This window comes from Mytilus edulis, chromosome 10, assembly GCF_963676685.1.
Source record: "Mytilus edulis chromosome 10, xbMytEdul2.2, whole genome shotgun sequence".
NCBI classification, from domain to species: Eukaryota; Metazoa; Mollusca; class Bivalvia; order Mytilida; family Mytilidae; genus Mytilus; species Mytilus edulis.
The window spans coordinates 31,856,160-31,882,327 of NC_092353.1; the positions used below are offsets into that span (position 1 = coordinate 31,856,160).

The window sequence follows — 26,168 nt, forward strand, 5'->3', positions numbered from 1 at the left end:
AACTGTTTACAAAATTTTGAATTTTTGAAATACTAAGGCTTTTCTACCTCAGGCATAGATTTATACCTAAGCTGGATTTGGCAAAACTTTTAGGAATTTTGGTACTAAATGCTCTTCAACTTCGTACTTTATTTGGCCTTTTTAACTTTTTTGGATTCGAGCGTCACTGATGAGTCTTTTGTAGACAAAACGTGCGTCTGGCGTATATACAAAATTAAGTCCTGGTATCTATGATGAGTTTATTTACAACCACTGGGTCGATGCCACTGCTGGTGGAGATTTATTTCCCCGAGGGTATCACCAGCCCAGTAGTTATCACTTTTTGTGCTGACATGAATTATCATTGATATGGTTATATTTATAAATTAACTGTTTACAAAATTTTGAATTTTTGAAATACTAAGGCTTTTCTACCTCAGGCTTTTCTAAGCTGGATTTGGCAAAACTTTTAGGAATTTTGGTACTCAATGCTCTTCAACTTCGTACTTTATTTGGCCTTTTTAACTTTTTTGGATTCGAGCGTCACTGATGAGTCTTTTGTAGACGAAACGCGCGTCTGGCGTATATACAAAATTTAGTCCTGGTATCTATGATGAGTTTATTCGTTAGGCCTCCATTCAATTCCAGAGGTGCTAAATAAATACTGTCTAGATTCTCTGCTTTTATATACTGGTAGGTCCAGACTGGTTGAATGCTATTTTGTCGAATCTTGCATTTATGATAACATTTATGTAATATTGTTCGAGAATTGACGCCAGTTTACATTCTGTTTAGCTTCTAGTCTGTTTTCGACATGTTTGTGTAATCATATCGCTTTCCATCCTATGTAGGTGTCTGTTTGACCAATGGACTGACCGAGTGTTTCGAAGTCATTTTGAATGGTCAATTTAAGTCCATAGCTTTGTGGGTGTATTCCATTCCGGTCAATCTGTTGACGTCTCATTTATCTGTATGATTGTATTGATACCCTTGTTATTATGTAAAACATATGTTAGTTGTTGCGTGACATCGCTCTTACAATTAAAGATGTATCGATGTTGTGGGTATTGCTTACAGAAGTATTGTTTTATCATGTAATATGTGAAGACGATGTCGTTGTCTGAAATTCCCACTGCATTTTCAGTTGATTTGCAGATGAGGGACTGGTTGTGAATATTAGATCCAATATGTTTCGTTTACTTCACGGCGTGTTTGTCATGAAGTTGGACATGGCAATGATTGTCGTGTTCAATCTGGAATCCGTTAATACTCGGCAATATTGACCTTTCAGCATTGATTGTTAAAAATTGCACGCTTTCACGAAATTTAGCGTAATAATAAGTCTTTCGATTTATATGTTAGATTCTTATAACGGCGCACTTCTACACAGTAGGGTGGTGGCTGAAGCGCTATATATATTTACATATATTGTATACGCCCTCACTTAAATGTTATACCCACTAAAACATGCCATTCCTTACTTTATCATGCATTTACTTTATGTTTAACGGTATTATAATCTGTTAAAACATTATTATATATGTAAAGAACGTCATCCTGTCGTATATATAAATATTTGGTAAGAAAGTTTGACTCTACCTGTCGTTTTACAAACGTCATCTTATTTTTGACGGTGGGGCTGCTTATAAAGACCGTAATTTAAAAGAAATCATGTTAACCGACTTATCCTTTGAATAAACGTATTCTGAAAGGTTGTCAATTTAATACATTATCTAAATATGGTTTTTATCGGTATTAACATTGATTTCGTTTTTATATGAAATGTAAGGATCATTCGTCTCAACTTGGCCGATTCCGTACCCTCCTCTAAGAAGGAGAGTAGCGGATTCTACCGAGGATTACCGAATGATGTAAGGATGTGTCTTACCAATGAATGCCTAGATTTCAACATTTTCTCTTTTTTTTTCTTAATGTTTTTTTTTTGCAGGAAATTCAAAGGCCTCCTCTGCATGGCTAAACATTCATGGCACTAGTTTTAATAAAATGAAACATATCTGTAAATATATTGCTATTTATTTGTACAGTTATGAGAATGTACGATCCTACTGTACATCCTGAAGATGCTGTTAATTTAAATCTGGCGTTGTACACTGTCATCATTTACTCAGACTGTTTATGCCGTATTTACACTAAATCTGTTGGAGTGTACTGATTGGTACTCTTTTTTCTGCCTATTGTATTTGTGTGTTTGTGTTATAGTTGTTATCTGTGCCTTGTACTGATCTGTACTGATATTCTAAGTTGAGAAAATTGCCATTGATTAATTAACATTACCATCCTTTACGGCAGACAAACGGTTTGAATATTGCTAAATTTGAAACGAATCATAATTCGGTTTCTTATTGTTGAACGCATATGGCTTACTACCACTTTAATTCCACGATGTTGGATAGTTGTCTTGTAACGTAAGGGTACCTAAATTGCACCGAGTACCCAAATTGCACCTATTTAGAAAAAATAGCAACAAAAATCTTACAAGATTTCCTAGAGACTAAACAATTTGTATTTTTATGATTTGATACTATGCACGTCTTTCAACATAGATAAACATATTTAGATATACACAAAACGTTCACAGTATTTATCAACAGATGGACTGTTTTGCTGAAAAAGCAAAATGTACGAAAACGTCACCATGCGACGTCATCAAAACGTCATCTTTTTAAAATTAGCAAATACAATATATTATAAGTATCCATTTCGTAAAATATGAAGAGTAAGCATGGACAAATATCCAATTGTTCAAAATAGTTGCAGAAATTAAACAAAAGCTCGGTTATGAGACTTTTGACGATGTAAATTTCAGCAAGGATGCAATTTGAGTACTCCTCTTTACAGAATCATGGATAGTTTGGAGGTTGATTCAAAACTATTTTTTTTTATGACTCAATATGGATTCAAAATAAAATTGGTGTACCTATACAATAAAGAAGGATAGGGCTACAAAATAAACACAATATAGACATTTTTTTCTTGATCATAAAAAAACGTAGGTGAAAAAACTGTCAAAATAGGTGCAATTTGGGTACCGTCACGTTAAGCTTTAATGACAAGCACATTTCCTCATTTTTATATAAATCCAAATAAAGTTCCCTGAAGCAGAGACATATATATGTCTCTGCCTGAAGTCACAACTGTGACAACTTCCACTAAACAGATTTGAGCTCTAAATTCATTACTGATACAATATTGTATTTAACTTAAATACCGTGGCAATATTATATCAGTAATGAAATTGAATAACAATATTGATATAAAAAGAAATTGTATGCATTTATCTTATTGTAAAGAATTTAATGTTTGGACAAACGCTTGGGTGAAATGGAATGATCTTTCATGGGAACTTAGGGATCCGCTTAAACATGTTAAATTTATTTATTATTTAATATAGCTTGGCACATTTTTTTTAATTCAAATTTTCACCCCAGTTTCACCCCGCACCTTGTTGTATGTACAAAATATCTTATAAGCAATTAAGACATACGTATCTTACCGGAATACTGTATAGCTGAGGGTTTGGATGGGGTTAAATGATTAAAGAATAATGCCCTTAAAAAATGAAGATTAGAGAATAATGAGCCAAAAAATAGAAGATTAGAGAATAAAAGGGTTAATTTTTGGAAGATTAGAGAAAAAAGGGGTTATTTTTTTAAAGATTAGAGAAAAATGGGGTGAAAATTAAATGTTTACAGAATAACAGACCCCCCCATCCATACCCTCATAGCTTTAATCTTTTTATTTTAATTGTTGTATGTTGTTACTCCGAACTGAAAAGTGGTCTTTACTTATATTTTAAATGATCCTAGTCTCGAACGTAACGGCCTCCGTTAGATGCTTGGTTTCTCATGTCATATGACTTATTACCACTTATACAGAATAAACCAACAACGTACTTTTTAATAATCCGAAAAATAGATCGGAGGTAGAACGTATAATTTCCGGAATACGATATTAAACTTATTAAAAACGGCTGGCTGTGTATCAGTCTGCTATATTTTGGGGAGCATTATTTTATTTTGAAATAAATTATTTTAGTTATTTTAGAGAAAATATTGTTGTGCATAAATTACCACAGTAGTAAATATTGTATATTGAAACCACGAACCAATTCATTACCGTTTATAACAGGCTTTTCTTGTGTGTGTGTATAGGGAAGGGGAGGGAGTGTTATCTTTTCATAATACAAATTTATGATCACAATTAAGCTCGTCGATATATAACCTATTGTGAAAGAGCCACTCTCACAGCAAAGTATTTCTGGTCTAAAAATCTTGTCATAGTGACCTTATGAGTAAAGAGAGGGGGGGGGGGGGGGGGGGCTTTTATTTTTTCTCTCTTTTCGGTCCTGCCTTTTTTTTTAGTATTTTCTGATTTATATTTTGCATAAAATGTCTCATCCTGCCTTGCCTTGTTGTCAAAAACTCCTGTCCTGCCTTTATTTTATATTTTTTTTTTACATATTTGCCCCCCCCCCCCCTCCTCCCCCCAAACTTTTTTTTTTTTTTTAAATCAAATCAAATCCTGCTTGAGGTAAGGTTCAATCTGTATTCAGAATTAAAAAAATTTGTCAGGTACCCCCCCCCCCCCCCCCCCCCTTTTTTTAAAGTTAAATGGTAGTTCACTTGGATTTCACTCCCAGTTTTTAGTGGAGTTCTTGTTGTTTCTTATTTATTATTTATAACTGTTGATGTAAATGTCCTTTGTTTTTTTTTCAGTCTTTGTTTACCTTTTGGTTTTAATTGCTGTTGTCTTAGACCCAGTGTCAAACATCAAATTATAAATTAGGCCTCCTCCTGGGTTTCATCAGTAAAGAACAATTTGACATTTAAAATCTGCATTCAGAATAAAAAAAATTATCTGATGTATGACCCTAGCTATGATTTCAGTTTCCTTGGTTACTAGTATATACAGAAATATCATGGCATATGTATATATGAAGATCAATATAACTTTATCAGATTTAACATCAGATTCCTTGATTATATACAGGAACCTGATGTCATATATATAAATGTTATTCTTTAGATAAAACTCTATAACATCGTATTCCATGCTTATGTACAGGAATTTGATGTCATATGTATAAATGTTATTGTTTATAACTCTATAACGTCAGATTCCTTGATTATGTACAGGAATCAGATGTCATATGTATGTATGTAGATGTATATAAATCTATGACATCAGATCCCTTGCTTATATACAGGGATCTGATGTCATATGTATAAATGTAATTGTATATGACTTTATGACATGAGATGACTTGCTTATATATAGAAATCTGATGTCATATGTATATATGTAGATGTATATAACTGTATAACATCAGATTCAAAGCTTATATACAGGAATCTGATGTCATATGTATATATGTAGATGTATATAACTGTATAACATCAGATCCCTTGCTTATATACAGGAATCTTATGTCATATGTATATATGTAGATGAATATAACTGTATAACATCAGATTCCATGCTTATATGACAGGAATCTGATGTCATATGTATATATGTAGATGTATATAACTCTATGACATCAGATCCCTTGCTTTATACAGGGATCTGATGTCATATGTATAAATGTAATTGTATATGACTGTATGACATGAGATTCCTTGCTTATATACAGGGATCTGATGTCATATGTATATATGTTGGTGTATATAACTCTATGACATCAGATCCCTTGCTTATATACAGGGATCTGATGTCATATGTATAAATGTAATTGTATATGACTCTATGACATCAGATCACTGGCTTATATACAGAGATCTGATGTCATATGTATAAATGTAATTGTATATGACTCTAATACACCAGATACTTTGCTTATATACAGGGATCTGATGTCATATGTATAAATGTAATTGTATATGACTCTATGACATCAGATTCCTTGCTTATATACAGGGATCTGATGTCATATGTATAAATGTAATTGTATATGACTCTATGACATCAGATTCCTTGCTTATATACAGGGAACTGATGGCATATGTATATATATTGGTGTATATAACTCTATGACATCAGATCCCTTGCTTATATACAGGGATCTGATGTCATATGTATCAATGTAATTGTATATGACTCTATGACATCAGAACCCTGGCTTATATACAGGGATCTGATGTCATATGTATAAATGTAATTGTATATGACTCTAATACACCAGATACTTGGTTATATACAGGGATCTGATGTCATATGTATAAATGTAATTGTATATGACTCTATGACATCAGATTCCTTGCTTATATACAGGGATCTGATGTCATATGTATAAATGTAATTGTATATGACTTTATGACATCAGATTCCTTGCTTATATACAAGGAACTGATGGCATATGTATATATATTGGTGTATATAATTCTATGACATCAGATCCCTTGCTTATATACAGGAATCTGAGGTCATATGTATAAATGTAGATGTATATGACTTTATGACATGAGATGACTTGCTTATATATAGGAATCTGATGTCATATGTATATATGTAATTGTATATAACTCTATGACATCAGATCCCTTGCTTATATACAGGGATCTGATGTCATATGTATAAATGTAGATGTATATGACTCTATGACATGAGATTCCTTGCTTATATACAGGAATCTGATGTCATATGTATATATGTAGATGAAAATAACTGTATAACATCAGATTCCACGCTTATATGACAGGAATCTGATGTCATATGTATATATGTAGGTTTATTTATCTCTATGACATGAGATTACTTGCTTATATATAGGTATCTGATGTCATATGTATATATGTAGATGTATATAACTGTATAACATCAGATTCAAAGCTTATATACAGGAATCTGATGTCATAAATTATGTATACATGTAGATGTATATAACTCTATGACATCAGATCCCTTGCTTATATACAGGGATCTAATGTCATATATCATTTTTATGTTTAAATGTAATTGTATATGACTCAAATACATCAGATCCTTTGCTTATATACAGGAATATGATGTCATATGTATATATGTTGGTGTATATAACTCTATGACATATGATCCCTTGCTTTATGCAGGGATCTGATGTCATATGTATAAATGTTGTTGTATATGACTCTATGACATCAGATCCTTTGCTTATATACAGGGATCTGATGTCATATGTATAAATGTAATTGTATATGACTCTAATACATCAGATCCTTTGCTTATATACAGGAATCTGATATCATATGTATATATGTTGGTGTATATAACTCTATGACATCAGATACCTTGCTTATATACAGGGATCTGATGTCATATGTATAAATGTAATTGTATATGACTCTATGACATCAGATCCCTGGCTTAAATACAGGGATCTGATGTCATATGTATAAATGTAATTGTATATGACTCTATGACATGAGATTCCTTGCTTATATACAGGAATCTGATGTCATATGTATATATGTTGGTGTATATAACTCTATGACATCAGATCCCTTGCTTATATACAGGGATCTGATGTCATATTTAAAAATGTAATTGTATATGACTCTAATACACCAGATCCTTTGCTTATATACAGGAATCTGATGTCATATGTATATATGTTGGTGTATACAACTCTATGACATCAGATCCCTTGCTTATATACAGGAATCTGATGTCATATGTATATATGTTGGTGTATATAACTCTATGACATCAGATCCCTTGCTTATATACAGGGATCTGATGTCATATGTATAAATGTAATTGTATATGACTCTATGACATCAGATCCTTTGCTTATATACAGGGATCTGATGTCATATGTATATATGTTGGTGTATACAACTCTATGACATCAGATCCCTTGCTTATATACAGGAATCTGATGTCATATGTATAAATGTAGATGAATATAACTGTATAACATCAGATTCCATGCTTATATGACAGGAATCTGATGTCATATGTATATATGTAGGTTTATTTATCTCTATGAAATGAGATTACTTGCTTATATATAGTTATCTGATGTCATATGTATATATGTAGATGTAAATTATAACTGTATAACATTAGATTTAAAGCTTATATACAGGAATCTGATGTCATAAATTATGTATACATGTAGATGTATATAACTCTATGACATCAGATCCCTTGCTTATATACAGGGATCTAATGTCATATCATTTTTATGTTTAAATGTAATTGTATATGACTCTAATACATCAGATCCTTTGCTTATATACAGGGATATGATGTCATTTGTATATATGTTGGTGTATATATATAACTCTATGACATCAGATTCCTTGCTTATATACAGGGATCTGATATCATATGAATAAATGTAGATGTATATGACTCTATGACATGAGATGACTTGCTTATATACAGGAATCTGATGTCATATGTATATAACTCTATGACATCAGATTCCTTGCTTATATACAGGGATCTGATGTCATATGTATATATGTTGGTGTATATAACTCTATGACATCAGATCCCTTGCTTATATACAGGGATCTGATGTCATATGTATAAATGTAGATGTATATGACTCTATGACATCAGATGACTTCCTTATATACAGAATACTGATGTCATATGTATATATGTAATTGTATAAGACTCTATGACATTGAGATTGTTTCCTTATATACAGGATTCTGATGTCATATGTATATAACTCTATGACATCAGATCCCTTACTTATATACAGGGATTTGATGTCATAAAAAATTGTATAAATGTAGATGTATATAAATCTATGACATCAGATCCCTTGCTTATATACAGGGATCTGATGTCATATGTATTAATGAAATTGTGTATGACTCTATTACATGAGATTACTTGTTTATATATAGGAATCTGGTGTCATATGTATATATGTATAATTGTATATGACTCTATGACATTAGATCCCTTGCTTATATATAGGAATCTGATGTCATATGTATATAGGTAGATGTATAACATGAACTTTGCTGTTCAAAACAAAGAAACTGGGGATGAAATGACAAATCAAGAAACAAATCAAAATTGATATTGAATTCCTGGAAGCATTGTTCAAATGCTATTTGTGGTCCTTTTGACCACTTTAATTACAGCTTAAAAGTTAAGGAATTTTCTAAATCTGTTTTGTAGTTGGAGATTAAAATCAATATATACCTTTAATATTTAGTGTTTTGTGTACTCTGTGTCAATCTGTTGAGTCCAGCCCTTTTCAACAGATCTTTAGTTTTTCTTCTGTTGTCCTGTTACCCCAATGCCCCCAAAATAGGGAGGATAACAAACTCACAAACATAACTAAATTCACCATATGCGCTATAGTACTGTAATTTGCATGTTGTTGTTGGTTGCACCAAAAATTTGTTTGTTTGTAAAATAAAATTTTCATTTGAATTGTTTTAAATAGTTTTACATTTTGAGGCGTTTTATATACAGTATGTGTTTGCTCATTATTGAAGGCTAGATTGTGATCTTAATTTGTCAACATCTACATTTGTTTGTATCAGGTATATAGGGTTGTCTTTGCCAATCATACAACAATTTCTTATTTCAAAATAGTTTTAATTTTCGATAACGTTTGGTCAATGAAAACTTGATGCACAGAAACAACTCAGGGTATAGAGTGAAGACAAGAGACAAACTCACAAATGAAACCTTAATAAAAGTACATTTGAACTTTTTCACAGCATATTGAAGATTTAACCAATATCAAAACAAAATATATATCTGTATATTTTTTATTTCATAACAATGATGGAATATTTAATGTATGCTTCATCAATATTTCACACTTATCGATAATACTTGTTTTACAATGTATTATGGTTCCCATATTTATAATATTTCTTGAAACTTGCTATCTGTTAAATACAGCATCTGTCTAACTATGAATAACCATTCAATAAGATACAACATGATGTATAATGGTTCCCATATTTATAATATTTCTTGAAACTTGCTATCTGTTAAATACAGCATCTGTCTAACTATGAATAACCATTCAATAAGATACAACATGATGTATAATGAATCAATACAATTGGACACTATGATATCATTTTTATAATATATAAATCATCATTTTACTCAGACATTACATGAAGTGTTGTATAAGTCTTAACTTGACAATAAATGTCATCTATCTGACAACATAACAACAACAACAAAAAAACACATATCTAATGACATAGTAATTTCTTGAAGACATCTTTCGACTTATCAAAATACCTGAAATTTGCAATGACTTATCCCAAGTATTCATCTATTTTAAACAATAAGCACTTAAAATATCAAACCAGGATATATTCTGACCAGTCACCTAGATTATGCCAACCAGTTTTAACATAACATATAACTTAAACTTAAACACAGCTGGACAGTCATCCTTACAACTGTAATCACCAGCATACTCAGCCTTCACATGTATTAAACACATATAAAAGATAATACATCATAGTAATAGAGGTTTGAAACTTATAATGTATATATAACAATACATATACTTTCTTATTGACTTATACATTATATAATAAGTGTTAGATACATTTACACTTGGATCATCAGATATATAGATCACATATGTACATAAATAACATGTAATATGAAATCAACTTCCACAAACTTAGTTAACTGGTAGAAACCAGCTTTTCTACAAGTTTTGTTTCTGAAAGAATGAATTAACTATTATAATTAATGCAAGTTTATTCATTTAGCAACATGAAAAAGTAAAAAAAACACAAATTAACTTTTATGATGTTATGCTATCCAGATGTTAACATATGAAAGAAAAATAGTGCAGTTTATAATTTTTATGGCACCTTTGTGTTAGTTTTCTAATATTATTCTCTTTCAAAATGCATCTATTAAAGATATAAAATATATTCTGCTATTGACAACATATCCTTATGATTCACACAACAATCATTTTATAATTTGACTCAAATAACATGGTTACAGTATATATAAACATTAATCAATGTAAACTTTATTGTGTTTATACCTCAACTTCATAAAGTTCAACATTATAATTGGTAAAAGCTTTTTTGCAAAACTGAGAGAATTTTTAAGTGTACAAGACAAACACTGTCTTGTTATAATGTCTTCTCTGTGCACACAACATCACACACATTATACATTGTTCTGGGCAATGAATATAGTCAGTTCATTTTGACTTGTCAAACAGCAGGGTTTCAGTTTGAATGCTATTTTAGCATTGAATATTAATCTAAAAAGCTATACACATGCTATATCTCAAGAATTTTTCAAAGATAATGAATGCAAATTCGTCATACTTAATATATATTTAATTTAAGTGATATTAAGATGTTATAGATCTTATTGTATAATCAGATTCTGTCCTGGTCTTATTTTTTCAATTCTTAGAGGGCTTTCAGTTATAAAGTATATCTCATCCTCATCTTTATTTAAGGGGTAATTAAACTGACAGAAAGCCACAAGACCAACACTTAATTTTCATATAATCAATTGGATCCAAAACATTTTGTGAAAACAACTTGAAGGTAGAGTTTCAAAGGAAAAATAACAAGTATTAAGTTTACTTAGTCTAACTGTAATAACTTATTTATATATCCATTCCACAAATTACATCAGTTTTGATATAACTTATCTTTGATAAATTTAGGTACAGAGTAAAATTACTGGTTTTAATTTACTTATTGTATGTCCAGCTTTGGTAACAAATTACAATCTATGCTAGAGAACCACATTGTATTCACTTTATCCTTGCGAGTTTCTTTACCTCATATATGCATCCTATCATAATATGTTCTTAAAATAATTCATAGTTAATAATAAGGTTTGAACAGTGAAGATGATATTCAAAATTACATTGTATATATCTTCCCTATTTCAGAATTCAAAGCAATTACTGGATTATTTACACTTGTTATATCATTTTTTAGATGCATTGTTTGAAATAACTTTTTCTAACATATACAGATAATTTTTCGTACATTTGTAAAATGTATTGATTGGCAACTCTTCAGTTTAATTGTCTGTAACACGTACAATATGACAAGTGAGCACTATGTAACTTTAATGAACTTCATCTAATCAAGTCAATTGGAAAACTGAGGGTGCCAAGAAATAGTCTTGTTTATGGTGTTATGAAATAAACTCATCATAGATACCCGGACTGAATTTAGTATATACACCAGACGTGTGTTTCGTCTGAAAAAGACTCATCAGTGACGCTCGAATAAAAAAAAAAGATCAAATTGCCAAATAAAGTACGAAGTTGAAGAGCATTGAGGACCAAAATTCCTAAAAGTTTTGCCAAATACAGCTATGGCAATCTATGTGTGAGGTAAAAAAGCCTTAGTATTTAAAAAATTCAAAATTTTATAAACATTTTGAAAATGATCATATAATTAAAATACAGTTGAAACACTTCAGTTTGAAGATGACATTATTAAAAACATGATTTGATAACAAAAAAGTATTTCAACATGAGTATAATGCAAAATATAATATACATGTCATACATGTACTCTCTAATACTTTTAATAGAAAATAAATCAATTTCAAATGCAAGTCAAAGCTTCTTACAATGAACATGATCTTTATCTTGAAATTTCAAAAAAAATGAAAAAAAAATAACTGACTTAAGGTGGTACCTAACACTACAGGGAGATAACTCTGTAAAATCAGCAGAATGTTTTAATGTATTATTAAGGGAATATTAAGCTTCTCAATGATCAAAATAAGTGTTTGTCAAACTGCTATATAACCAGTGTAAATGTTCTAATTAAACGGTTGGTTCAAAATTTTTGAAATTTTTATATTTTTGTCAAAGGGTCAAAGTAAATACTTTGTCAAAATTTAAACAAAATTAAATGAGCCAAATTAGATTTAGTTAAGGTGTTAGGTACCACCTTAAAGACCCAAATTTTTTAAACAGCAAGTTGGAAAATGTAATGTCAGTCATGTAGTTGTGAGGAGAAATAAAGAACTGAAAAAGGCCAATGGCCGAAACGTCTTGAAAAATTGGTTTATTGATACAATGTTATATAAAGTTGGTTCCCTATTGGAATTTTGAAAACAATAAATGCAAAGTAAAAATTTAATATTTTGAACATCATTCCGTTTTGTATTATTAATATCACAGCAAACTTGTTTGGTTACAAAAAATAAGGTCCATATAAACATCTTCTGTAAAAAAATAATAATCAGCTTATCATAAAAAAAAGAAAAGTAAGTACCCTTCTAATAAAATCCTAAAAACAATTTTTAGGATATATATGGCCTTGGCATTGTTCTGTAGAAAAGTAAATATGGCTGTCCGTCTATGTTCTGCAGACTTTGAATAGTAACTTGTTTCACCTAAAAAAAAACCAACATTATAATTTTATTACAAAAGAAAATAAAAATGAAAATGTGAAAATTACCCTCTATGTCATGTGGTCTGTTTTTTTTCATTGAATTTGATACCACCCCTCATATTTTCTTCCAATTGTTTTTGTTTAAATATGTATATATACTTTTAAAATGAATATAGCAGTTGTGTCTAAAATTCAGCAGCATATTCAAATCAATGTGACCCCATCAAATAAACAAAGCAGTTAATTATAAACAAATAAATATTAATAATAATTATTAACCTCCTTGCAAATCTTCATTTGGGATTCTATAGATGTAATATTTCATATTAACAAATGTTATCAAGAATAGCACACATGAATTGTCATAATAATTAAGTTCATGATTGTGATTGAATGTAGGACAGAAAGTCACTGGACAAGAAGTCACCGAAAAAGTCACAGACAGGTAGTCACAGGACAACGAGTCTCAGTTTTGAGATTATTTTTCTTTGAACCAATAAAACTTATTTAGATTTTTTTTCTTTTTTTTTTCTTGAAGTTTGATATGTGAAGCAATTTGTTTATACAAATTTATCCAATTAATATGAAAATGATCAAATAATTGTTACGAAAATAAAATGTCAAAGTGGCTTGGTATTTAAATGGGTTCATTTTGCCAATTATTAAAAATATCTTTTCATGATTAAAATTTAATATATTTTCATGATTAAAATTTAATATATTTTCATTTATCAAGGTTTATCGTCATAAGCAATTTCCTTCACTTAAAAAAATTAATACATGTATATGTTATAAAATGGAATATTTCAAGATACATTTAAACGATTCTCAAAAAAATACATTTGACATTTTGTCCTATCAAATTCATGACTTTATGTCCTTTGAGTTATTGTCCTCTGACTTTTTGTCCATTAACCTAGTGATTGTATATTCTTAAACGTTTTGGACTCATCAAGAAATCTCTACATTGGCAGACCTTTCTATCACTGAGTATAATTCATACAAAGAATGTTTAATATATCTTAATGTTCTCAGAAACATATCACTAATATTCAAAATTTATGACAAGATCATTAAGATAACAGGACAAATCCAATCTCTTTTTTCTATTCATCTGGTATACATATCTTCATTAAACTAACCCGCATGTCATCCACAAGATACCACTGTGAACCAAATAATATAAAGGCATAGTAATGGCCATTAGACAGAGTATTTCCTTTGTGTACGATTACGCCATACAGTTTAGCTTTATCTTCTATAACCTGTTATAAGAAACAATCATTTTCATGATATGTTAAGAGGAATTATCCTGACAAATTCAAATTAAACTTATCTTATCAAAGTTAGAAATTAAAAAAATCCAAAATGTGATTATTTTCTGTCAGCTTTTTTTTGGGTGGATGATTAACAGTTTGATTTGATAAATCTGTGCTCTTTGAGAATGTACGTTTGCTCCTTTTGTTTTTTTTCGTTTTTGTCATATACTCAGAATCCTCAGGTTATATCACTGTAGTGGCATTGCCCACTTATCCCTACTTTTCTTTTCATATTTTCATTACATATAGTTCGAAATGAAATATTTGATAATTTTATTAAATCCTTGTTATTTTCTCATCACTTTTAAAAGAAAAAAGGCACCATCATCATGTTAAATGGATGAACAATCCAGAGAGAATTATTTTCCTCTATATTTTCATTTGCCAATATCTTGAAAACCCTTTCATTTTTCTCAGCTTTTTTGTGTGTTTCTTACACTATACTAACAACTTATAAGTAAGCTATTTAAAAAGCTTGTTATTTTGAAACAGAGTAGTGAACATCCTTATAGAACATATCTTAAAAGTAAAAATTCTTACAGGTCATGCATACACATTTCAGTATAACTTATTTTCAACTTCATAGTCATATAATTTTGTGAAAAGAGTTGCTATACTATTTGTTTTAGAAATTTGAATAAGTACATGTATATAGTTTTATATATATAATCGTGTTTTTATGTTCTATGTAAATATTGTATTGTGTATATTAATGGTGAGACGTTAATAAACTATCTATCTAACTATATTAAAAGCTAACGTTCTAAGGCCAGCACAAAATTACACAATATTGTAAGACATTTACATACCTTGTTTTCTTCTACATATTTCCTCAAATAAATTTCTAAATGAATATCTATTTTCTTCATTACTTTTCTTCTGGTACTTCCAAACCTGTTCAGAATAATGATGGAAAAAAGTGAAATTGTTTTCAGTAATAAAAACAATGACAATATAATCATTGTTCCAACTAATGGAAAATATTCATTCTTTTAGCTAATATCCAAACTAGTAAAGTTTGCTAGATTAAGTTTTGCGGAATATGCTATGTTTACTTCCTGAACATAAAATATTAGTTTGAACATCATATGCACATAGATAAACAGTACAAATCAAAACTTGATTATTTAAATTTAGTCATTTTGCTTTAACATCATTAAAAGATTTGAACACAATAATGATTTTTGCTTTTGCTATTTAAAAAAAGAAGTTCAAAATGTTATGCACATTAACCGCATGTAACATCGCATGATGTTATCCCGACATTCCAGAGTGGAATATGCTATTTTGAGTGGAATTGGAAGATTTGTTCAATGACACGTGGAATAGTCTCAACCAATCAAATATTGACAAAACTTTCAACAGTGGAATAAAAACATTTCTTCTTTATGTCAGGAAGAAAATAAGGACAACAACCATATCATAATTTATAGTTTTAAAAGAATCTTCAGCAAATACTTCGAAATTGGAGGATAAAAAGTCCTATAATGAAACAATTGTTCACTTTTGTCTCAGTTGAACCTATGATTTATCTACCACAGAGATATCACATTTACTCAGAGCTGTTTGCTCAGTAAAATAGCATATTTCTGGTATTGATTAATCTCTGTATCAACCATAATCGTATCACTCCTTACATTTCAAACTTTCACTATCTGAACCCACTTTATAAGGTGGAATTTGAATACATTATCTAGTAGAAATTTTTCTCACTATTCCTACAAGTAATTTTTAACATCAAGGTGTATTTGTCATGTTTTACACATAATCAAATTAATAACTCGTGACAACTTTTCTGACAATAACATCTCAAGTAATTAATCTTGTCCAACCATATATATTGTTTCTTTTGAAACTGTTACATAATATTTAGAAAATTTAAGTACCTTTGTAACTGAATCACAATATTCTTAGGGATTTCCTCCAAGGTAATTTTCTTTGTGGCAGTTGCTGTTGTTTTACAGCTACAAACAAATAAAAATATTTTCTTTTTTTATAATTGAAAATTCTAGTTAAAGATTGACAACCCCTTTCAAGCCTCAAGGTGACTTAAGATGCTGTAATTTTTGTTTGCATCAAACAAAACATTCCTAAGGTAAATTTTTTCCACAATACATATTTGGTAGTATTATTCCTGTTAGTCATCAAAACTAAAACATTAATATACAGTAACTTTCGTAGGAATTCAACATTTTCATGTTAAATTTTTGTAATACTGACATATTCTAAGTGTTAATCTAATAACGGTATATGTCTCACATAGAAATTTTATACTCTAGAAAGATATGTTATCCAGATTTCCACCTATGAACTTGATTCAGAAATTTATACTTATGATACATATAACATTGATTTCATCATTAAAATGTGATTTCTTGCAAAATACCTCTTTCAGAAACTTTTTCTTTTATTTTTTTGTGGTTTGTAAAGAAGGCCTAAATATAATATATAAAAAAAGAATAGAATTCAATATGAACTTCAGGGAGAAATTGTCAGAAATGAACTTTTAAATGAAATGTTTGCATTGTGCAGTTTGAAAATATGTTATTGATATTTAATAAAAACAATATCACATACAGTTGTGTGAGTAAATACATGTACTTTCATCAACTATTAAAGCAGATTTTCTATTTTATTCAGGTAAAGTAATCAATGATTGATTAGATTTCTCTTAGAAGATATTGAAATGATAAAGACCCACAGTGCAAGAGGAGATAACTCTGTGGAAAACATTCATTTGCTTTGCAATAAAAGACTTGCACACCTTCTATTTCAGTCTATTTGCCAAACATGAGTTCCTTCATTATTATTTTGATGTTATTTGGTTACATTTTACTTACAAATCACATTTCCTTTCCACTTGTTCACTTTTAAAATAGCCTCCAATGGCTTCAGCAATATTCTGATGCTACATTTAAATTAAGAAAAAAATCTCCTTCATTCATTTATATCATTTTTGTTTCATAAACATTGTTAATTATTTCTCACTGTATTAGTAAATTGAGTTTAACTGTCAGACACAACTTGCTTTGAAGGTATGAAAAAAGTACTGTGATTTGACAGTCAGTAATGCTCCACACCTGTTGCATTTTATTTAAAGTTCTGACCAATTGCAATTTCATTTTTGTATGAAATTTTAACAAACTGCTTCAGAAAAACTACAGCCAAGTCTTAAAAGTTAAAGTTAAAGTGAAATGTGATAAAATAAAGTATACTTATAAGACATTCTTAAATACATTTTAATAATATCGAAGAAGATGGGATTATTAAAGTATCAATTGATTATAAGTCTGCTTTATATTATCAACTTGGCTGTGGTTTTCTAATGGAGTTTATCTAACCAGGTGAACAGGTTGGTTTCATAAATCAAGTTTGAATATGGTCAGAATGTTTGAATAATCTGAAAGCATGAAAGAGTCAGTAACAATTACAGTCAAGACAACACAAAAACTGAAAAATATTACCAATATAAGTCTTAGGTTCTTCAATTTATTTAAAGCTATTGACAAAGAATATTTTTGTTAAAGTACATTACAATACGTAACATAAATTGGATATTTCTATTCAAAACATTAAACATAAATCAGTTCATTTATATTATGATGAATAGCACAAATTGATTATTATTGGCATTAAATATATAGCTGTGCATAAAATTCACTGATCCATTGTTTGCTTTGTTTCTATTATCTTACCTTTTCAATGGGCAAGCTAAATGAGGAAAATGCAGCTTTTGTTGACGATACAGCTTGGCAACTGTTACAAATCACTGAAATGAAGCAAATATTATTAACAATTTATTTTGTTCAAGCAATATTGACAAAATTTGTTTCACTGTTTTGAGGTTTATAAGCCCTTCGGTGGCCTGTCAATTACAAAACTTTTAAACTGCAATAGTTTTAAAACAGCAAATACACTGAATAAAAGAGATAGGCCATTTTGTACATATATCATGAGGAAACTTTGTGCAAAGCATTATTATTTATAGTTTAATTGCATTTATTAGAAAAAGGGAATTTAGTGGAAAAAAAATAAAGATTTTTTTAGAAAATCCACAGACTTTTCAAGTACAGAGATTTTTGTTATAAAGTTTTAGACATAGATTACTTACTTGTTTTTTCTATGATCAGCTAGCATTTATTGTTTACAAAAAGTCCTAAATAACCTTTATATTTCAAAATACCTCGTGCTGAGTCACCAAAGTCGAGCACAGCCTAAAAGGTGTACTTGAATTGGTCCATATTATATATTTGTTTTAACCAATTTATCAATTTATAAACTTGTTTTAAGAAAATCATTGCTAGCACTGCATGCAATAATCCTCTATCTATCAAGCATTGAATTGCCAAATATGAGAGTACAAGGGGAAAGGCTGTGGATTTCCTATAAATTTCAATATGTTAAGCATTGAATCAACACAAGGGTACATAATCCTTAACATAGATAAGTATTTCATTGTGTATTTTGTCAATTATCACACAGCTTGAATACTTTGTGATTACACACCTATTCAGAACCCTATATTTTTAAAGAAAGGAAAACAAATTTCTTTCTTAATTTTTTTTATTGTGGTAGTCATTGAAAGTGTTTTATTCCATCTGGCTTGTAAGGGGGTCTCATTTATGGGTTCTGATCCCGGATCCCGCTTACTGTTTAGTCAGATTCCCTTATTCCGCTTACACTATGTACGTAAGCAATTTTCATTTTTTTGTCATTTCCCAGGTCCCGCTAGACCTCATATCCTGTTATCACGACACAATAATTTGACTTTCACTTGTCACATTGACAAAAAAATCGGCAATCATGCGTCATGCTTAGACGCAAATGAGACCCACGTGTAACAATTTGTGTGTGAAAATTAATATGCAAACTGTGTCGTTTTGTTCCAGCAAAAATTTCAACTCTGACCTCCTTAAACTGTAAATTTTAATCCTCAAAAAAATAATGATAATACTAGTATTTAAATGAAATAATTCAATAAAAACTTTTCACAAAACCACCAATTACTGTTAAAATAAATTGACATGACTCTTATTTAAAAATATTCATCTTCTCCTGGCCTAAAAGGGTCCTAAGAACACATCCTTATTTCATTTTTTAGAAAAATGCATTATACACCTTGATTACAGCCCAATCTGCAAATGCATTATGTTAATAATTGATGACTTACACACACTCTTCTCCTGTCCATAAAACAATCTTTTTTCTTCATTATATAAAGTATTGTCTGACCTGTAAAGAATAAATCGTTGTTTATTTATTAGAAATTTAAATATTCCTGCTCAAATCAGCTATAATTGTTTAACCAGCAGTCCTGTTGATGAAGAAATAAGAAATATTTGTCAAAAATGTTCTTTTATTCCATTCGTACATATCATCATTAAAATTCTCTTTAATTTAAACTCTCCTAGAAGATATTCTGTAGTCTCCTTTCTGAACTGCAGTTTCAGAAGAACAGCATTTTTTCATTTCTACTCCTTATAATGGTTCACACACTTCTGTTTTCATTTTTTTTTTAACTTGTAACATTTATATATTGTCACTATTAATGGAACTTATTAATCTTATAAGCTAATTTTTCATATCACATTTATAAATCCCACTCTTTGGAGGGTGAAAAGAGAGTTATCGCTCTCTGTGAGAAACGTGTAACAACAATAAGGTAATAATTATTTAATAAATATACCCAAAGCATTTCTCCTCGATCTCTTGCATCATTATATGCAGCAGCTCGTGCGAATCTTGTTGTTGACCAACTTTATAAGAACTCCAAATGCCTGTTTCAAAATTTGTAAAATTCATTGCATGCATAATGAAAAGGTTCATTCTAAGATTACAAATACAAATCTTTTATTAGCATAAACACAACTACAATAATAGATAAAGGCTTATATGTAAGTACTTTATTGCAATGAATACAGAATGATAAAATAATATATGACATCGCAATCCTTATTTTTTATGTAAGCTGAGTTTAACTGTGTGTAATTTGCTTTGTGTTTGTTTATTCTGCATTGGCTAGAGGTATTGGATAGAAATTTCTGTTATCTAAACATTTATAATATTGCTGAAATTACAACATGCTTCAATGTTGTATACGTTGTATTTTTAGAAATAACAATTTTAAGCTTATTCTGTAGTAAGAATACTTTTCACACTACATTAAGTATAAAGTGATTAACATCTTCTACCTCACCCAATTTACATAGATAATAACATTGCAAAATTATTTATTGGTGGATAAACTTGAATGTTGCCTTTTTCATTTGACAAGACTGTCCCAGAGACGGCAGAGGACATTTAAACGCATTGATAGGATATTTAAGCGAAAAATATCAGACGTTTCAGCGCTAAAGTAGAACCCATTTTAGCGCCTGATTTTTTACCCATTTCTGCAAAATTTAAAAATGTCAATGGCCATTTTTGCGAAATATTTTTATAGATATTCCTATTTGATGCAGTTAAGTGTATTCTTATCACATACTTGTCATTTTCCTGCATACAGGCTCTGCAGTTATGGAACCTTCGGTCATAAATTTTTTTAAGCTGCATGTGAAACAGCTGTCTTCATCTACAAAAAAGTAGAAACAAAATTTAAAAAAAACCTTAAGACATCATTCCACATCTTACAACTATTAAAAGGAATTTCTTCTGGTTTCATGTTTAAAAATATAGATATAATAAAATCCCATAAAACTGAATTCATTTGTGTCCTTGCAACGACCTTCAGAAATCTGAGATGAGGAAATGTTGAACTTCATAATTGATCTTCATGTACTTCCGCTCATTACACATATGCAAAAGCTATCATATCAATGCTAAGTTATAATAGGATAAAGACTAAAAATGAATACCCAAATTACAAAAAAGGTATAAAATATACAATTATTAAGACATTAATAATATGTAACAACATATCATTACATTTTTGTCTATATGTGATGATCCAGTTAACCATTTAGATGATGCCCTCAATGACCCTACTTACCTAATATGAAATATACACAGTTACCACACGGACGCTTTAAACCAATCATGTTTCTAGAAATGTATAGGAGATAAGACAAATACCTGTACAAGCTGTGTGATACTGAAGAATTCTATGAAGATCTGCAATCCTCATGCACTGCAGCAGTGCATTTGCAAAACACAAGTTCTTTCCTCTAGGATTTACTAAACCTCCTCCTGGATAGCATTCTGTACAAAAATTAAAAGAACAGATAATTAGGTGCAAATGATACGAATAATACAATCAGAATTACTTCTGTTTCAGATCCTAGCTAGGCAGATTATTCATACCTGTATCCTGTATCTGCTAAAATACTATAACTATTCATGTAAAACTTTCCATCTGTTGAAATTAAAGCTGAAGTCAATAAATTATTGTGTCAGATATTATGAATTCTCCTTTTTCAAGTGCAGTCACTTCCACAATTTCTTGTATAGATGCAAGAACTATATATACGATTCTTCATAACTTAACATAAAAAAAATGCTTAGGCTTCTTACCTGAGATCCCTCACATAAAGGTCATACAAACATCTGAATATAATTTATAACATGGCTTTTTAAAAAAAACAATTTTCGAAGCAGCATTACAGTTTATTAAGAAATTACAATATCTTAATATATATTATTTCTGTTCATTTCTTTTTGTTCTTTGTATCTAAGAGTCATGGTGAGAAGCAATGTTAGGTACTCTAAACTCCAATATAGTTATCACGAAACTCAATTGAGTACTGGAGCTTACATTTTTTATATATTAAGGTAATAAATATAACAAAACTTATCACCAATCCTCTAAAAATGAAGAAACATAAATTTAAACCACAGAATAATTGTACAAAATGATCAATTTAAAAATCAAAATTAACCTCAAATTGCATCTTTATACCATAACATCTTCATGTCATACTAACTTCATATTTGCATTGAATAGCCAAAATCAATTCAGATTCTTGTGAAGTTATCCAGTGTGTATGGATGTTTTCATTAAATACCTGAACAGTCTGCATTAAGCTGTGCCTTTTTCTTTAATTCTATAGCTTCTTTGGTGAAGCTGACTGTGGATTTTGAACCTGCAAAAAATAAGTATTTTCATTTCTTCTGCATTATACAAAGAGGAAATAAAGTCCAACGAATGAAAGACAGAATGAAGACATGTAATGAATAAATTAAGTGATGTTTTATACAAATCACATCATTTCAAAATACTTTACATAAAATTGAAAATGAAAATCGGGAATGTGCCAAAGAGACAACAACCCGACCATAGAAAAAAACAACAGCAGAAGGTCACCAACAGGTCTTCAATGTAGCGAGAAATTCTCGCACCCGGAGGCGTCCTTCAGCTGGCCCCTAAACAAATATATACTAGTTCAGTGATAATGAACGCCATACTAATTTCCAAATTGTACACAAGAAACTAAAATTAAAATAATACAAGACTAACAAAGGCCAGAGGCTCCTGACTTGGGACAGGCGCAAAAATGTGGCAGGGTTAAACATGTTTGTGAGATCTCAACCCTCCCCCTATACCTCTAGCCAATGTAGAAAAGTAAACGCATAACAATACGCCCATTAAAATTCAGTCCAAGAGATGTCCGAGTCTGATGTCAGAAGATTTAACCAAAGAAAATAAACCAAAATGACAATAATACATAAATAACAACAGACATGTGTGTATTATCAAGGAATCTGATGACATAGAGTTATATACATCTACATATATACATATGACATCAGATTCCTGTCATATAAGCAAGGGATCTGATGACATAGAGTTATATACATCTACATATATACATATGACATCAGATTCCTGTCATATAAGCAAGGGATCTGATGACATAGAGTTATATACATCTACATGTATACATATGACAACAGATTCCTGTATATAAGCATGGAATCTGATGTTATACAGTTATATACATCTACATATATACATTTGACATCAGATCCCTGTATATAAGCAAGGGACCTGATGTTATACAGTTATATACATCTACATATATACATATGACATCAGATTCCTGTATATAAGCAAGGGATCTGATGACATAGAGTTATATACATCTACATATATACATATGACATCAGATTCCTGTATATAAGCAAGGGATCTGATGACATAGAGTTATATACATCTACATATATACATATGACATCAGATTCCTGTATATAAGCAAGGGATCTGATGTCATAGAGTTATATACATATGTCATCAGATTCCTATATATAAGCAAGGGACCTAATGTTATACAGTTATATACATCTACATATATACATATGACATCAGATTCCTGTCATATAAGTAAGGGATCTGATGACATAGAGTTATATACATCTACATATATACATATGACATCAGATTCCTGTCATATAAGCAAGGGATCTGATGTCATAGAGTTATATACATCTACATATATACATATGACATCAGATTCCTGTATATAAGCAAGGGATCTGATGACATAGAGTTATATACATCTACATATATACATATGACATCAGATTCCTGTATATAAGCAAGGGATCTGATGTCATAGAGTTATATACATATGTCATCAGATTCCTATATATAAGCAAGGGACCTAATGTTATACAGTTATATACATCTACATATATACATATGACATCAGATTCCTGTCATATAAGTAAGGGATCTGATGACATAGAGTTATATACATCTACATATATACATATGACATCAGATTCCTGTCATATAAGCAAGGGATCTGATGTCATAGAGTTATATACATCTACATATATACATATGACATCAGATTCCTGTCATATAAGCAAGGGATCTGATGACATAGAGTTATATACATCTACATATATACATTTGACATCAGATCCCTGTATATAAGCAAGGGATCTGATGTCATAGAGTTATATACAATTACATATATACATATGACATCAGATTCCTGTATATAAGCAAGGGATCTGATGTCATAGAGTTATATACATCTACATATATACATATGACATCAGATTCCTGTATATAAGCAAGGGATCTGATGTCATAGAGTTATATACATCTACATATATGCATATGACATCAGATTCCTGTATATAAGCAAGGGATCTGATGTCATAGAGTTATATACATATGTCATCAGATTCCTATAGATAAGCAAGGGACCTAATGTTATACAGTTATATACATCTACATATATACATATGACATCAGATTCCTGTCATATAAGCAAGGGATCTGATGTCATAGAGTTATATACATCTTAATATGTACATATGACATCAGATCCCTGTATATAAGCAAGGGACCTGATGTCATAGAGTTATATACATCTACATATATACATTTGACATCAGATCCCTGTATATAAGCAAGGGATCTGATGTCATAGAGTTATATACAATTACATATATACATATGACATCAGATTCCTGTATATAAGCAAGGGATCTGATGTCATAGAGTTATATACATCTTAATATGTACATATGACATCAGATCCCTGTATATAAGCAAGGGATCTGATGACATAGAGTTATATACATCTACATATATACATATGACATCAGATTCCTGTATATAAGCAAGGGATCTGATGTCATAGAGTTATATACATCTTAATATGTACATATGACATCAGATTCCTGTCATATAAGCAAGGGATCTGATGACATAGAGTTATATACATCTACATATATACATTTGACATCAGATCCCTGTATATAAGCAAGGGATCTGATGTCATAGAGTTATATACAATTACATATATACATATGACATCAGATTCCTGTATATAAGCAAGGGATCTGATGTCATAGAGTTATATACATCTACATATATACATATGACATCAGATTCCTGTATATAAGCAAGGGATCTGATGTCATAGAGTTATATACATCTACATATATGCATATGACATCAGATTCCTGTATATAAGCAAGGGATCTGATGTCATAGAGTTATATACATATGTCATCAGATTCCTATATATAAGCAAGGGACCTAATGTTATACAGTTATATACATCTACATATATACATATGACATCAGATTCCTGTCATATAAGCAAGGGATCTGATGTCATAGAGTTATATACATCTACATATATACATTTGACATCAGATCCCTGTATATAAGCAAGGGATCTGATGTCATAGAGTTATATACAATTACATATATACATATGACATCAGATTCCTGTATATAAGCAAGGGATCTGATGACATAGAGTTATATACATCTACATATATACATATGACATCAGATTCCTGTATATAAGCAAGGGATCTGATGACATAGAGTTATATACATCTACATATATACAAGCAAGTTATCTGATGTCATAGATTTAATATACATTTCATCTTTTTATCTACTAATGATATTAGATGCAGATGACCAGTTAACAATTAACCCCTGTTCTTTTTTCGGAAATCTTAAATTAGCTTTCTATGAAGCACATTACCCCTGGACTTATAAATTGCAACATCATAGACATGTGAATTTTTGCTCAAAATGGTATAATTAATC

The 26,168-nt window shown here is 30.0% G+C and overlaps 2 protein-coding genes across 2 annotated transcripts in view; one reads left to right on the top strand and one right to left on the bottom strand.

Moving 5' to 3' along the window:
• Positions 1-26,168, top strand: part of LOC139490903 (coatomer subunit beta-like) — an 82,985-nt gene that overhangs the window by 1,530 nt on the left and 55,287 nt on the right. The window lies entirely within an intron of this gene.
• Positions 9,712-18,506, bottom strand: LOC139490907 (uncharacterized). The gene is made up of 6 exons (XM_071278043.1): positions 18,343-18,506; positions 17,488-17,555; positions 16,534-16,611; positions 15,457-15,541; positions 14,471-14,593; positions 9,712-13,329 (listed from the first exon to the last, which is right to left on the bottom strand). Exons 4-6 carry the CDS (start codon positions 15,514-15,516, stop codon positions 13,237-13,239), a joined length of 276 nt encoding a protein of 91 aa, XP_071134144.1. The 5' UTR covers positions 15,517-15,541; positions 16,534-16,611; positions 17,488-17,555; positions 18,343-18,506; the 3' UTR covers positions 9,712-13,236.